The sequence below is a fragment of the Natator depressus genome, chromosome 5, assembly GCF_965152275.1.
Source record: "Natator depressus isolate rNatDep1 chromosome 5, rNatDep2.hap1, whole genome shotgun sequence".
Classification (NCBI taxonomy): Eukaryota; Metazoa; Chordata; order Testudines; family Cheloniidae; genus Natator; species Natator depressus.
In genome coordinates, this window is record NC_134238.1 from 25022579 (window position 1) to 25040348 (window position 17770).

General features: G+C 41.6%; 1 protein-coding gene across 1 annotated transcript in view; it reads right to left on the bottom strand.

Moving 5' to 3' along the window:
• The window catches only part of RANBP3L (RAN binding protein 3 like), a 58601-nt gene extending 41334 nt beyond the window's left edge, over window positions 1-17267 (bottom strand). Inside the window, exon 1 of the mRNA XM_074952484.1 lies at window positions 16634-17267. Within this exon, the coding sequence (XP_074808585.1) occupies window positions 16634-16901 (268 nt within the window). The 5' untranslated portion in view covers window positions 16902-17267. The remainder of the gene's footprint in view (window positions 1-16633) is intronic.
• Window positions 17268-17770: the final 503 nt, after the last annotated feature.

Below are 17770 nucleotides of genomic sequence, written 5' to 3' on the forward strand. Positions count from 1 at the left end.
TGAATTGTGCCTAGGTAGGGCTGCAGGATTCGGCCCCATATTTTTAAGCTTCTTTTAGACCAAAAATAATGCTTTTCATCCAGCAAGATCCCCAAATACTTTACAGACTATGGCATTAAGTCTATTTCTAAGCACACCCAAAATTCTCTCTTCATTTCAATAAGAATGCTAGATAGATTAAACAGATAATATTTTGGGCCAAATACTAATGTCCTTACTCAGTTTTTGCTTAGTCCTTGGTAAACAGTACCTTATTACACCCCACCTTCTCATATAAGGCTTGATATTACACCCACTGAAGTTAATGGGGATGTTGCTTTGACTTAGTGGGTGCAGGATCAGACCAATAAGAATCACAGAATCATAGAATATCAGGGTTGGAAGGGACCTCAGGAGGTCATCTAGTCCAATCCCCTGCTCAAAGCGGGGCCAATCCCCAACTAAATCATCCCAGCCAGGGCTTTGTCAAGCCTGACCTTAAAAACTTCTAAGGAAGGAGATTCCACCACCTCCCTAGGTAACGCATTCCAGTGTTTCACCACCCTCCTAGTGAAAAAGGTTTTCCTAATATCCAACCTAAACCTCCCCCACTGCAACTTGAGACCAGTACTCCTTGTTCTGTCATCTGGTACCACTGAGAACAGTCTAGATCCATCCTCTTTGGAACCCCCTTTCAGGTAGTTGAAAGCAGCTATCAAATCCCCCCTCATTCTTCTCTTCCGCAGACTAAACATCCCCAGTTCCCTCAGCCTCTCCTCATAACTCATGCGTTCCAGTCCCCTAATCATTTTTGTTGCCCTCCGCTGGACTCTTTCCAATTTTTCCACATCCTTCTTGTGGTATCGGGGCCAAAACTGGACACAGTACTCCAGATGAGACCTCACCAGTGTCGAATAGAGGGGAACGATCACGTCCCTCAATCTGCTGGCAACGCCCCTACTTATACATCCCAAAATGCCATTGGCCTTCTTGGCAACAAGGGCACACTGTTGACTCATAGCCAGCTTCTCGTCCACTGTAACCCCTAGGTCCTTTTCTGCAGAACTGCTGCCGAGCCATTCGGTCCCTAGTCTGTAGCGGTGCATGGGATTCTTCCGTCCTAAGTGAAGGACTCTGCACTTGTCCTTGTTGAACCTCATCAGATTTGTTCTGGCCCAATCCTCCAATTTGTCTAGGTCTCTCTGTATCCTATCCCTATCCTCCGGCGTATCTACCACTCCTCCCAGCTTAGTGTCATCTGCAAACTTGCTGAGGGTGCAATCCACACCATCCTCCAGATCATTTATGAAGATATTGAATAAAACCGGCCCCAGGACTGACCCTTGGGGCACTCCACTTGATACCGGCTGCCAACTAGACATGGAGCCATTGATCACTACCCGTTGAGCCCGATAATCTAGCCAGCTTTCTATCCACCTTATAGTCCATTCATCCAGCCCATACTTCTTTAGCTTGCTGGCAAGAATACTGTGGGAGACCGTATCAAAAGCTTTGCTAAAGTCAAGGAACAACACGTCCACCGCTTTCCCTTCATCCACAGAGCCAGTTATCTTGTCATAGAAGGCAATTAGATTAGTCAAGCATGACTTGCCCTTGGTGAATCCATGCTGACTGTTCCTGATCACTTTCCTCTCCTCTAAGTGCTTCAGAATTGATTCCTTGAGGACCTGCTCCATGATTTTTCCAGGGACTGAGGTGAGGCTGACTGGCCTGTAGTTCCCAGGGTCCTCCTCCTTCCCTTTTTTAAAGATGGGCACTACATTAGCCTTTTTCCAGTCGTCCGGGACTTCCCCCGATCGCCATGAGTTTTCAAAGACAATGGCCAATAGCTCTGCAATCACATCCGCCAACTCCTTTAGCAACATCAATTAGCCTCATCCCTGTAGTAGCTGAGCACCTGTCTAAAACATCTCTAAATTTCATCCAGCATTCAGTAGCTTAAAAAATGCTCCCCTGCAACCACTTTGGCCAGGTCACACCTCTCCCTCCTTGAGTCTCTCCACAGGCTCAGGATCTCTTCCCACATAAAATTCAAACTCCTTGTCATAACTTTCAAGACTACATGCTGGTTTGCCCCAGCCTACAACATCTCTCATATTTCCTATCATTCATCATTATGGACCAGATCCAAAGTCCACTGAAGTCAATGAAATACTTCCACTGACTTCAGTGGCTTTGAATCTAGCCCTTTGTCCTTTCACCCTGCCTACTCTTCTCACCATCCTTTGCTTCCTCCCACTCTCACCTGGGTGCCTTTTTTTGGAGCTCTTCTGTATCATTGGAAAGTCATCTCTATTCCTCTCTGCCAAATATCCTTGCTCTCATTCAAGTCCTCCCATAAACCCCACTTCCTGTGCTATCTGTCTCTAATTTAAAAGATTCAAGTTTATAAGATTTTCTACATTATTATTGATTAGTATTTGTAGTGACAGCTATGTGCTTCATAGAAAATACACAGAAAACACATCCCTGCCCTGAAGAGCTCACAGTCGAAGGCTCTGACTTCAATGTGACTACTCATGTGAGTAAAGTTAAGCATGTGTGTAAGTGTTTGCCGGATTGGAACTAAAATGATGACCATGACAGACATATGAATATTTAATATACACTAGGAAGGAGAAGGAGGAAAAAGTACATGAGTTACAGAAATGAGCATGCATAGTCACTGAATTAAGATATATATAATTCTTGATGGTTCAAAAGCACTGGGAGGTTTGTTGTTTGTTTTTAAGTGCAAATACTCAATTTTTGTTATCTTCAGAATGATTTGAATGAGACACTATACATAATATAACTCACATTATTTTTATTTGGTTTAACCTTTGTCCCCCCTTTTCCTAACCCTTTCTTTTGTTTGTTATCTTCATGCTCAGTGTTTGTCTAGTTTATAGCCACCCTTGAAACCCCCCACAAGTGTTTGGGACAATTGCGGTCCTTGTACTAAGGGGTGCACAGGCACTGCTTCCTTGGCCAATGGGAGCTGCGGGGGCGGCACCTGTGGGCGCGGGCAGCGGGCACCATGCAGACCCGCCTGGCCAAGCCTCCACCTTGGAGCTGGACATGGCAGCCGATTCCAGGAGCAGTGAGGAGCCAGGGCAGGCAGGGAGCCTGACAGCCCTGCTGTGCCACCAACCAGGAGCTGCCTGAGTTAAGCGCTGCCCAGCTGCAGTCCACACCCCCACCTGCACCCCAAACCCCTGCCTCAGCCTGGTGAATGTGAGTGAGGGTGGGGGAGAGCAAGCGATGGGGGGGGCTGGAGTGAGTGGGGGCCGGGCCTCGGAGAAGGGGAAGGGCAGGTGGCAGGGCAAGTGTGTTCGGGTTTTGTGCAATTAGAAAGTTGGCAACTCTATGTGGCACCACTACCACAGTTTTATTGTCCATTCTTCTGCATTCTGTAATTAGGGGGGCTGCTCAGTGCTGGAGAATGTCAAGCCCCTACCGTGCCAGTAACATGTCAGCGACTTGGAGGCAAATGCTGTATGTGCTTCAGCAGCTAGACTTGGTAGGCATTGGCCTAGTGAAAGGTAATGTACCAGGGCTGGCAAGAAAAGGAAAGGTGCAAACACCCTAGGTACAGAGGCTTAAAAAGTTACAGTTCAAAGTGAGCAATAGCGGTTCTTGTTTGGGTCCCTGGGAAAGCCAAATGGAGAGTTGGGACTCTTCAGGCCTAGTGCCTGGGATGCCCTCTCCAGTCCAGTCTCTATTCAAGCAAATAGGGGCTTACAGGTTTCCAGGCCAGGATCAGTTTTAGCAGAGTGTCTCTGATCGGGGCCCCTCTGCACTGGCTCCCTGCCCAATTGCTGCTGTCCCCCCATCAGTCCCACACACAGCTGCATCCAGTGTGATATCTGGCAGTCACAGTCTGTTCTGCATGTGGCTCTGTACACAGTTCCTGGGGTTGCTTCTCTGCAGCGCCAGGCTAGCCATGCAGCCACTCTTTTCAAATAGAACCTGGTCATTTCCTGGTTCAGGACCTTTCGTCTTCCCTTTCCAGGAAGAAGGGGCTGTGCAGTGGGGACAAGCTGATTTGAGTTGTAGTCTGTTCTTAATAGATCCCCATTTTCATTCCCCCGCCCCCAACATTTTCTAGTTATTTCAACCAGTGGACTCAAGACCCCAGTTCTGCAACTCCTTTCACCCACGATTTGCCTGGGATCAGTTACTCAAGCTCAGGCCTTTATACAACCCCAGTGCAGCAAGCAGACTGAAAAAAACCCTTGCTTTCAGTAATGAAAGGCCCGATGTTATTGCAAAGGAAGAGGCAAAATTTGGCCCACTCCGGTCATTTGGTGTCTTGCCACAGGGGTGACCAGATAGCAAATGTAAAATCGGGACAAGGGGTCGGGGTAATAGGCACCTATATAAGACAAAGCCTCGCATATCGGGACTATCCCTATAAAATCTGAGTATCTGATCACCCTACTTGCCACTCACCATTTAAAAAACATTGAGATGGCTGAAACCTCACAAAGTTGTGATTTTTATAACAGAGACTTCCAACAGGATCACCACATTACAATATCTACCCTCCCCCCCCCCACAGAGTTCTGCAAACATAAGAGTGACATCTTTATCTTGGTTTGCATACCCATTGGTGGTCAAACTGTTCTAATTGCACAATCAAAAGTCCCTTAATGGTATAATAAGCCTTCCATTTGAGCAGGGGTGGCCAAACCAACTTTTACAGTTAAAAAGCAGCTCACGGAGCCCCCGCCCCCCATTCTCTACCTACCAGACTGGAGGGGTGGGAAGCTCAGGGCTTCTGCCACCCTCCGCTGGGGTGTTGGGCTAGGGGTGTCGGGCTAGGGGTGTCTGCCAGAGACAACTGGTGTCTGCTGAGGGGAGGAGGGGCATAATTTAAAGATTCACCTCCCCCCCAACAGCTTAAGTCACGCCCCCCCAGACCTCCCACCTTACTCTCAGTGGCCTCTCCCTGCAGCCCCCAGGTGTTAGCTCCCTTGTGGAGAGGCCGTGGCAAACAGCTAGGAGCTGCAGGGAGGGGCTGCTGCTTTAGCTCCATGGGGAGAAGCAGCAGCTATCCCTGCAGCTCCCAGCTGTTTGCCGCTGCCTCTCCCCATAGCCGCAGCTCCCAGCATGCTGGCTCCAGCAGCTGCAGAGCAGTGATGGGGCCCAATTGCACCATGTAACCAAGCGAGGCCAGCAAACCCTGACAAATTGGGGGGGAGCGTGACCTCACATGCCTCCCCCCACATGTTGCTTCTGGCTTCTGCCCAGCAGAAGAGGGACTCAGGGCTTCAGCCCAGCAGGGCGTGCCTGCTGGGGCTCGGGACTTCAGCAGGAGCGGGGCTGAAGCCCCGAGCAGGCACCTCTCACAGGGCTGAAGACCTAAAACCCCCCTCCCTGCAGGGCTGAAGCCCTGAGTCCTGGCAGGTCCTCCTGTGGGACTGAAGCCCCGAGCCCCGGTACATGCGCCCTGACTCTCGAACTTCTGAAGATTGTCATATGTGGCTCGGAGAGTCAGTAAGTTTGGCCACCCCTGCATTAAAAAGTTTAACATGTAGTAATAAAATGTTTGAACAATTGTTAAATTACCCATGTAAATAAGTATTGCTCACAGAAACCAGGTGCAAAAACATGAAACTGATTATTTATCACTGAAATGAACTGGTAGTAATTTAAAAACAAGGTAATAATTGTAATAATTAATAGTGAGTGTTACTATAGTTATTCTTTAAATTTTCAAAGTAATTTACAAATATTGTTGCCCATCTTGCAGTCCTTAGTCTTATTTTGACTCCTGCTTACCCAAGAGCTGAATTTAGTCACATCAGTATTTCTGGCAATGAAATGTTAACACATCTGCGATCACCAAGGATTTCATGGTTGTCACTATATTGCCCACCACAGACGTTCACAGTGAGAGCACGAAGAGAGCTTTCGCTCCACAAGCACAATCCCCTACAACTTCAGCGAAAGGAAAATCTCTGTTAGCTGATAGCAGCAAAAGACAAATGCTGCAGCACTTAGATGAGCAATTCCAATTCTATCCAGCAGAGGGGGAAGTAGCTCTCAACCTTTCCAGACTACCATACCCCTTTCAGGCATCTGATTTGTCTTGCATATCCCAAGTTTCACCTCACTTAAAAACTATTTGCTTACAAAATCAGACATAAAAATACAAAAGTGTCACAGCATACTATTACTGAAAAATTGCTTACTTTCTCACTTTACCATATAATTATAAAATAAATCGACTGGAATATAAATATTGCACTTAAATTTCAGAGTGTAGTACACAGAGCAGTATAAACAAGTCATTGTCTGTATGAAATTTTAGTTTGTACTGAGTTCACTGGTGCTTTTTATGAAGCCTGTTGTAAAACTAGGCAAATATCTAGATGAGTTGCATCTGAAGAAGTGGGTGTTTTTACCCATGAAAACTTATGCCCAAATAAATCTGTTAGTCTTTAAGGTGCCACCGGATTCCTTGTTGTAGATGAGTTGATGTACCCCCTGGAAGACTTCTGTGTACCCCCAGGGATACATGTACCCCTGGTTGAGAACCACTGATATAAACAATAGTAGTTCATTGCGATATTCATTTATTAAATACAACTATTTTTCTCTCTTCCCTACCCCCCACTCCCCCATTTATTAAGGTTCAAGCTTAAATACTAAAGGACACTTTCAAGTTACCTCTTAAAATGTAAAATTCAGCACAATATTTTTAAGATACATTTACCATTTTAAAGCCTGTAGCATATTGCATTAGCAAAGAAAGAATTGGATTGAGAAAGGAACTCGCTGATTCCACATCAGCTATCACTGAGTCACCCTGGCTGGAGCTAGAAGGCTGCAGAAGTTAGAAAACCCTTTGCCAGAACACTATTAACTTTTTGTTATTGAAATAACAGTTCTAAACTGGGAATTACTGAGGAAAGATTTACAATTGGTTGGTTTATGGCAGAAAATTGTGGAGCTAGGATATAATAGTGCTCATTAAGACATTAATAGGTGTATTCTGTTTTAGAAAATAGAATCACCATTAACTCCTGTGCCTTAAGGAAAGAGCTCTTCTCAGAGCATTTAATGAGAGGTTACTGATACCACCTGGATCAAGTCATGTCATTTTCAGGGATCTATGCTGCTGTTACCAAAAACAGGGGAAAACCCTGTGTATCCCCAGTAGTGTGGGTGTTCAGGCCATGCAGCATTCTCCTGGAGTGAACCCATTAGTAATCTTTGTAAAAAAAAAAAATCCTATGTATCAAATTATAATAAACTTTTTAAATTTCTAGCATGTTTAAATAAAAATATTGTACAGACATCCTAACTAGGAATGAGTGATGCAGACCTAACTAATCAGTGCTGTACGGCCAGTAACACTGGGGAATTTGCACACTCAAATGACTATGTTAATTATAAAGGTCTTGGCTTAATTTGTGGTTTTTGCATTGTTGAACAGGGTTGACACTGTCAGTGCTGCTGCATGCTGGGAAAGGAAGAGGGAAGAGATGGACAGCTTCTTTGTTTCTTTAGCATCAGCAGGGGGCATACAAACAGGCACAGTGACTGGCACAGTGCCCCAAGGAAGAGGTGGCCCTTTGTCATTAGCAGCAGTAGTCACGGACATACACACAGACAATGAGTAAAGGCCAAGAAAGGGGAGGGGTAGGATTGACAGCCCCACCTCCTCATTACAGGGAGGAGGACACACAGAGTCTGGTGAGAGGCTGGATAAGACTGGGTTGCTCCAGTCCTGAGCAGTTCAACTACTTTTGGGTGAAGGAAGCTGTTGGGGGAAAAAAAGTCACCGCAGAAGCTTGCCAAAGGAGTTGCCTCTGAATACTAGGACAGGAATAATCCACCGCTCTCAGCCACGAGAAGGAGTGCCTGCTCAAAAATAATCCCCACTAGACTCCTTTTCCCTTTCTACAAATCCCCTGAAGCTGCTGAATTAGAAAAGACCTGGCCTTCTGTCTCCTGCCTTGAGAGTTGTAAAATGATCCCATGCCCTACGGCAAGTATTAGAATTGCCTTGTTAACTCATTTGTGAATCAGCTGGATGGCCAATCTTGGTTCCAATATACTGCTTACATGTGAGGAATTGAAACCTGGATCTGATATTCTGCTCTCCCTTATATATGAGGGATTCAGATTTCGGGTCTAAAACTTACTCTTCCCTATGTGTGTAGAGCATGGATCCTAGCCACAATATTCTGTTCTCTTCCATCTGCTCAGATCATGGCTCCCAGCACCATCCCTCTGCTCTTCCCTACATGAGTTCTGAGTTCTGCACATATAGGGGAAAGCAGAATATTTGAGCTGACATTTGAGTTCTGTGCACATACACGAGGGCGGAATATTAGAGCTGAGACTGCCTGTGTGGGTCTCCGAGGAGTATTTTTCCCTATGGCAGTTTTTAAAGAATCTCACTTTTGATGAAGGATTGTGCAATATAAATTCTTATTCATGATTTTTTTTTAAATCAGTCATTTATTTCACAACTTCTAGAAAGCACTGAAATGTTAAAAATGAAACGTAGGTCACATTATGAAAAAAATCTCTGTGGCTTTTACTTCCTTAAACAAAACAACCAAAATAGGATGATGAAAAGAGGATGCTGGGAAATGTTGGATAATAATATTGTAATTACAGTATACAGACTATATTTTCAGACTTCAACCTGGTCTTGCACTTGTCGTACATGTGTTTAAGCACTGTCACCTCTGCATGCAGGTAATAGGTTCTATCAACTGCACATGCACAAATGGAGATCATGTTTTTAAAATTTGTTTCGGGGGAGAAAAGGAGATCAGACTTGGAAAAACATGATTGCTGAATGCTGAGTGAGCACAGGAAGCATTAAGCAGAAAGACAAGCAAGGATATAGCTGAATCCAGGATGTAAAATTAAGGCTACATTAAGTCTACCTGTAATGTGAAAAAGTCTGTTTACCCAGCTAGGTGTGTGGTAATTTCAACCTGCAGTGCAAAACTGTAAGGTTTACTTTTATTTCTATTGATTTTCTGTTTTCCCAAAGTTGAAGTTTTTTGGTTTTTAATTTAAGGAAGTTTTTGGCTGGTTTGGGATTACTGTTGCATATTGTCCTGAGGACAGGTAAATGATCCGTGGCCTCGGAGGACAGATTGGAGGGAGGCCTGAACTTAAGTCCAGCTCAGGTTCTTGGTCAGAAGCAAAGACCAAAGTTGCTGTCAGTGCCCCGGCTTCAGACATCCCAAAGCATGAGAAAAACCTAAAAAACAAAGGATGAGAGATGGGTTCATGGAAAAAAGACAACAGTTACAAATTGTTTTCTCTTTGCAGTTTGCAAAATTAATTTGGGGGGTTTTTTGGATCTGAAAATATTTAAAAAACTGTTTTACCTTCAGTGTTCTGAGATTCACATTTCTGCAGGTGTTTGAAAACATTTTTTAAAACAACAGTTTCAAACGTGGATACCTAAAGTTAGGTATCTAAATATATATTTATACACCTAAACAGAAGTGCCTGTGTCTCCTGTATGTTGTACTGTAATAGCCTCCACTGACTTCAGTAGCATCCGTGAGTGCACAGCAATTCTGAAAATGAGGCCAATTTTAACATGGATTAAGATTCCTAAATTTAGGCATCTGCATTTGAAAATGTCAGTTCTGTTTTTTTGGGTAGTTCAAAATCTGTATTTTCTTTGCCAGCTTTGACTGTAATTATAAATCAGTGCTGGCTGCCTTATGTTAATGAGTACTGTTGTAGCCATGTTGGAACAAGGATTTTAGACAGGCAAGGTGCATGAGGTAATATCTTTTACTGGACTGACTTCTGTTGGTCAAAGAGACAAGCTTTCAAGCTAAAGAAGAACTCTGTGAAACTTGAAAGCTTGTCTTTCACCAACAGAAGTTGGTCCAGTAAAAGATATTACCTCACCGATCTTGTCTCTCTTATATAAAGGAAGTAAAAATTGATTTTCTCATACAGAGTTCTGCATTCCATTCCAGTCCATCCCACTTGCTAATGTTCCATTTTGGGTGAATTAGAAAACCAAGAAACCAGTTAATTCTGACATAGAATCATAGGACTGGAAAGTAGGGTTGCCAATGCCAACCCTCCAGGATTGACCTGGAGTCTCCAGGAATTAAAGATTAATCTTTAATTAAAGATTATGTCATGCAAAGAAACCTCCAGGAATACATCCAACCAAAATTGGCAACCCTACTGGAAAGGTCCTCAAGAGGTCTTCTAATCCAGTCCCCTGCACTCAAGGCAGGATTAAGTATTATCTGGACCAGCCCTGACAGGTGTTTGTCTAGCCTGCTCTTAAAAATCTCCAGTGACAGAGATGCCACAACCTCCCTAGGCAATTTATTCCAGTGCTTATCTATCCTGACAGCTAGGAAGCTTTTCCTAATGTCCAACCTAAACATCCCTTGCCACAATTTAAGCCCATTACTCCTTGTCCTATCCTCAGGGGTTAATAACATTTTTTCTCCCTCCTCCTTGTAACAACTTTTTATGTTCTTGAAAACTGCTATGTCCACCCTCAGTATTCTCTTCTCCAGACTAAACAAACCCAATTTCTTCAATCTTCCTTTATAGGTCATATTTTTGTACATATTTAATAATTTGTATTGCTCTTCTCTGGACTTTCTCCCGTTTGTTCACGTTTCCTGAAATATGGCATCCAGACTGGACACAATACTCCAGCGGAGGCCTAATCAGCGCAGAGTAGAGTGGAAGAATTACTTAGACCAATTAGGTTCTCCCTACTTTACTAGAGATGTACCAACACCTAGCTTTTGTACTATAGTTTGCATGACAAATATTATTCAGGAGCCAGCCAGTCAAATTTGAAGAAAGTAAAATGTTAGTAGTCATTATTAATCTTCCAGGAAAGCGAACATGAATGCTAGATACTGGCTACACCTTACAGAATGAATTCAATATTCAAAATTAGGCTAAAACTGGAAAAAGCTGTATTTTAAAAGTTTCCCCACACAGCTGGCCAGTCTTTTCCAGGCTGTTTTGCTGATGTTGTGCTACTGACCCTGTTGTAAGGCAAGTATCTCAAATTTTCACTGCTGTCTTTCACCCAGTTCACAAATTGAGAGGCCTTAAAATGGTCAACAAATCCATCACGATCTGCCACAGCCTTTGCTACTGTTAGAAGTCTTTCCCCTATATTGTATATATTTTGCGATGTGGCTCTTTACAAGTAAGTGGAATCCTGCTGCCTGACATCTTCCTTGGATTTTTTATTCTTTCTCATTCAGAATTTTGGTCTTTATAAGGGCTCAGTGAAATGCAGAAAGCACCAGTTTTTAAACACAAAAACTATTAAATGAGAATATCAATGTCTGTGAATATAATTTCTACCCTTATATATTTTGGTACAGTGTTGTATAGTATTAGCAAGCTTATGCGCTCCACTTATATTGTATCATGTTTTCACTAACATTTGATTATTATTTGCAGAAATTAGTACAGCAATACTTACATGAGCTACTGTAAAAACTATTTAACTGTATGATGACTCCTTAGAGGAAAAAAATCAGAACTAGTTTAAATGTTCTCTAGCGCAAAAAGACATTTAATAGCAGTGGGACATTTTTGTTTGCCACTTTTAGCATCAAACCACAGACACTGTAACCAGAAAATTGTCTGAACCAAGTTAGGCCTGTCAGCGCTGCAGTACAATCTGCATAGTGTACTGTTAAGTATAGTATAATATGGCCTTGGCCACATACTTTTTCTAAAAATAAATAGAATCCCCACAATTGCCCTCACCATTCAGCTCCACCTTATGATTGTGAAGACTGCCTTTTTCTTAATGTCAATATATTTCTGTTTTGCTGAGTTTGCAGACAGAAACAGTGTCAACGTTCAGGAGATATGTGACTATATTCACCTTAATGGGTTACTAAACTTCAAAACGTAGTGATAATAATTTGATTGCTAACCCTCATAAACAAGCAGCCAAAGCACTTAGATGAAATACTGTAAACCTGAATGAAAAGTACAGCTATTGTAAATCAGGTTTGGGATTTTATGTTTTCTAGCTCCTAGGAAACAACATTCAAGAAGTAAAATTAGAGTATATGTGGCATGTTTTGCAAAGTTTTAATGCTAATATTCTGCAGACATATTATTTCAAGTGATATACTATTTAGCTATCTTGTGAATGTCTTGGGAGAAGTAGAGAGGAAAATTAGATTCCTCGCTTATTGTCATTTTGGTTATTACCTCTTCAAAGGTACTTGGATATTACAGTGATGGACACTCACAGGAGACATAAATAGACAGACAGATAGGTTTGCCCCACCATTTATTAAAATTTGTAAAATTTAGAGTAATTGATCACATTTAAAAAGCATTACAATATTATTGTCATGCAGGATATTCAAAACTATTAATGCTAAGAACAGAATAAAACAAATATGGTCTAAAATATAGGACAGATTCTGATCTATTATAAATCAAAATACCTCCAGTGAAGTCAAAGGAACTACATTACCTTTACACTAGCTGAGGATTTGGCTCTAAATTTGTCTCAGAAAAGCACACATCAGAGTTAAGCTATGTACTGATATTTCCATCCTTCACTATTGTCTATTATCAGAAAAAAAGTAACTCCCTTCAGATGCATAAATTACAGAAGCAGACCAAAAAACACACGATAGTGCAAAACCAGCGTGATGTTTTTCTATATAAACTTATTTTGTTTCAGTTCTAAAACTGCTTCTTAGCACATTACTTTTGGATACAAAGAAACAACTGTCAGTATGCATCCGATGAAGTGTGCTGTAGCTCACGAAAGCTCATGCTCAAATAAATTGGTTAGTCTCTAAGGTGCCACAAGTACTCCTTTTCTTTTTACATTCCTAGAGATACATTTCAGCCAAAAATCAATGAAGCCTTATGGCTAAAAACAGGACAAAACATGCTGGGCGAAGTGTGGTTTACATTTTATAAATCTGATTAAACATCACAATTTAAAATCATAATTAGCTCTCAGGCAAGTGGGTGTGCAGCAAGGATTTCAGCCAAGCTCTCAGGTCCCTTCCTGATCCCTTTGAAGTGCATAATCCTAGTTTTCATTGCCAAAACTCAAGTGAGGAACATTACATGGGACGAAATTAGAGATACAGGAAAAACAGTAGTTTAAATCTGTAAAATGCAGAGCACCTCCTGCAAGACTTTTAGACAAAGACTTTAAAAAAAAATAGTAGCCTACAGTTAGGGGCCTAAATTTCTATGTATGTTCCTGAATAACAAGTCTGATTTTTAAGTTCTGAGCAACCAGAAACTCCCAGTGAAGTCACTGGAAACTGCTGGTTGCTCAAAAACTTATGAAAATCAGACCAGTTATTTAGAAACCTAAGTATGGACCTGGGACCCTAAGTTTAGACTCCAATGTTTAAAAAAATCTTGGCCTTAATGTCCTTGACTCTATTGACTTCAACTTAAAAGGAGGTGAGAGTCCTCAGAAGTGAAACCTACAGGATCACATCCCAGGAAAATTAAAATAGTCCCCCTCCATCTTGATACACAGCCAGTTTTAAATCCATATATGATAGCAACTCTCTCCCAGCTAATTTAAATATATTTTTCTATTAAGATTTTGTGACACAAAGAAACACTTTATTAAAGTTCAAATACTCTACACCTACTGTATTCCCTTTATCAGTCACAAAAAAAGCAAAACCATGAAATATAAAACAGGTTAGAGTAGTAGCATGGAGGTAAATTTGACTCTGCAGTCCTAGAAGTGACTATCTTCCAGCCATATCACATCATCAAACTGTGGTCCTGTCAGACTTCACAAGCTAAGTAGAAGTGGGTCTGACAAGTGCTTGGATAGCAGACATCCAAGGACATTGAAAGGTGCAACAGGACGTGGTTTTGGTAGTTTAGTTGGTAAGGCACAATATTCAAACTTGATGTCTTAATGAGATGTCCACAATAGATCTGGTCAAAATTTTTCCAACAAAACAGTTTTCCATAAAAAAAAAAAATGCTGATTTGACAAAATCTAAACATTTAGCAGGAATGTATTTTCCATGAAAACAAATGTTTTGTTTCAACAAAGTCAAAGCACTTCATTTTTTTAAGGTCAAAGTGCTTTGCTTCAATCATATCATTTGACTTTTAAGTAAAAATGATAGTCAAAACAAAGCACGTCAACCTTATTGAAACATTTCAATAAGGCTGTTTCAATATTTCCAAAACAATTTTTTCAGAATTTCTGTTTTGTGAAAAATGTTGACTTTTTGTTTCCAATTGGGATGACAGAAAATTTTGAAGTGTTGGAATTTCCAGCAGAACAGAAATTTCAGGTTTCAACCAGCTCTAGTCCAAACTACACTAGTCTACACTGCAATTAAACACTCACAGCTGGCCCGTGTCAGCTGACTCAGGCTCATTCGGGCTACAGGGCTGTAAAATTCCTGCAAAATCCCAGTGCAGACATTCAGGCTCAGGCTAGTGCCTGACCTCTGGGACTCTGTGAGGGGGCAGAGTCCCTGAGCCTGAACCTAATGGTCTATACTGCAATTTAACTGCAATTTATAGCTCCGCAGCTCAAGCCCACAAGCCAAAATCAGTTGACAGAGGCCAACCGTGGGTGTTTTATTGTAGTGTAGACATACAGGAATCTCTTCACTGAAATGTAGGGTATACCATACAATGTGCTGATCAAAGACACTATATAAAAGGCAAATATACATTGTCAACCTCAGTTTCAAATAGCATGATATAGATACAACTTGTGGGAAAAGTTGTGACTGGAATGAGATAGGGAGTTACGCAGCCCTACTCAGATCAACAATGATTCAAGCTTGCTCAGGAAACCTAGATTCCATTTCCAATGTATTTAGGAAAAAGAAAAGGACAGAGCATGTCCAGCTAACTAGGGCCAAATAACGCTTCTTAGAATCACACTTTTATAATATCTTTCCTATGTTATTAGGGTCCGAGCTTGCAAATCCTTCATCACACAAATAGCTCATACTCACATGAATAATCTCACTGCTGACAACCATGTGACCAAGACTTTGCGGGATTGGGCCATTACTTGTTAGGCCATATTCACCCTTACATTAATCCTGTACTAGCCACAACTTTTGTTACTATAGGGCTCAAGCACCATCTGTGCAGTGGAGTAGGAATTGAAGTTACCCAAATGGTGCTATTTATTATCCCATGCCTTGAGCATGCTTTTATAGCATGGCTCTATGAAGGATTTTTTCTAAAAATATCCTTGTTCACACTGGTCATAATAACTTGGCTAGAAGCCTGGTCCCTGTGATGTTTACAAACCCAGCATATAGATACATTATGTACACAGCACTGGCCAGCACAGTTCCAGCCACAATGTGAGCATTGGATAGGCTTAACAAAGACTTTTTAAAACCTCAAAGACTACAGTTTGTGAAAAAACATGCCTCCTTTCAAACAAGTGCGTGTCGTAAGTATTTTTGGAAGTCACATCACAATAATGTAATTTAAGCAGAGCTGCTATGCCAGCAGTAACTGTGCCACTAAACCAGTGAGACTGTGCCAAGAACAAAGAATTGCTTAATAAACACTCGAGACTCTCTGACATCCCCATGCTCACTATTATTATATATAACCTAACACTCCAGCCCATGCAGTGGTCAGTTTAGGAAGGGTCATAATAATTAGCATACAAATATTCAACATCACCACATCCTAATTAAGTGTTAGTTTCCTCATTTTACTTATGGAGAAACAGACATAGTGAAGTTAAGGCTTCAATCCAGCAAAGCAAATAAGTATATACTTAATTTTAAGCATGTGAATAAATGGGACCTCTTGTAGTTAACATTAAGCACCTGCTTAAATGTTTTGCTGGATTGTGGCCTACGTAATTTGTCCAGAACTATAAACTAAATCAGTGGCAGAACCAGGATTAGACTTCAGAAGTGCCTTACTCCTAGCACTGTTCTTAGTGCACTAGACCAGCTCTTGGTTTAGCAATAGTTTGTACTATCACACACAGGTATTTTTATTGGTCAATTATGCAGAAACTGTTTCTTGATAGCGTCCTTCTTCCTTTTGAGCTGCTGTTAATAATTTCAGATAAATCACTTTCAAATACTTCCTCTTCCTGCTCCTCCATTTGGGGCTCTTTGGTGAGCCTAAATGAGTCAGCCCTGCTCTTACTGCCAAAGTGCTCAGCATAGGACATAGCATTTAGTACAGCCATGGGAGCAAGTGCCACTTCCACGAGCTATGCTAGACCAGGCCTTTCTGAAAGCTGCAAAAGTTTCAATGACACAGAACTCATCATCCTTAGGAACAAAGAGAGACTAACTGGAATTAAAATGTATAGCAAAATCTAGACCCGGGACCCCTCTGGGATTTCAAAATGCAACACTTGAACATGCAGTCTTTTTTAACTCAGCAGGAAGCACAAACCACAGATCCTTGCAGGGTTTCATTGGTAGAATCATAATTTTAAGAGTTTAGGATGAAAAGCATTTCAGACCAAATTCAGTCTTCATTTACACCTTTGCAACCCCATTAATATTGCTGGGACAGCATGCATATAACTAAGAACAGAGTTTGGCCTTTATGCCTACAACTATCCCATTCACCAAAAATATGTTTGCTGTGGGAGCACACATATACAAAACATTAGTCATACAAAACCTACCTGTGTAGCATTCATCGCTGCGGTTTAATTCGCTGTTACCCAAGCTGGGGAACTGATTGCTGATGGTTTGTTTATGCACATGAGTACTGGTACCAGTAGCTTGGTTCACGGTCCAAGTATCACTGGGACATCCTCTTCTTTTGGTGAGGTAAGGTTTGTCCTTCATGTGATGCACAGAGCTGACTGTAATATTGTTACCTGTACATGAAGGTCCTATCCCTGGGTATAATGCATTTGCTTCACTAGCAGAAACTTCTCGGTGTCTCATACTTATGGTCCTTACAGTTTAAAAAAAAAAATACAGTAAGCTTCAGTTTATCTGGCCCAGCACTTGTGGTCTAGTCTTACTAGCTCTTCTTTTGAAGATAAAAAAACCCCAAACCTAATTTCAGTAGTTTAAAATCCTGCATAGAAACTATGTTTTCCAAATAGCTGTCTAACTGCTACCAATTCCTGCTTTGCATTTTTCTGTTAAGATGAGCTTCTAATGCAGAAACTCAACAGTAACACCTTGTTAAAGCAGTTACACCAGATTCAAAGAACATTGCTCTTGCACAAAATGTTATAGATGAAATAAAGCAAGCCTTTACTGAGCACGCTCTTGTGTTACTGTCTCTGACAGCTAAGTGTAGAGTTCCTAGCAGAGGCTGGTCTTTGGGAGATTATGTAAAGCCAGAAAGATTAACATAATGGGGTGGGCAGTGAATGACGCTAAAGTCACATTGCATAGCACTTACCAAAAAGGGGATAGAGAATGGTTTCAAAAGATTCTGTGTTTTTCTAGTCATTGGATCCTCAGAGGCAGAACAGCTTCATACATAAACCCTGATTACCTCGTTTTACTGACAACAGTAGAGCAAATTAGCAATTAACACTAGGTGTGTGAGGGTAAGTGTGTGTGAAAGAGAGATTTGATGAAAGTTTATATATCTGCCATTCATCAAAAGAAATGCAGTTCCAAGCAGAACATAGAGAAAACTGCATGATTTGCATGTTGTATGATTGCAAAGGTTTCTAGTGGGTGTTCTTTTATAAAAGGAAACAAAAACAGTGTTCTTCCTTCAGTTAGGGGAATATATCAACATTCTTCTCAACTTTGCTCAGCTGAGTAAGGAAAGTGCATAGTCCCAATCTAAA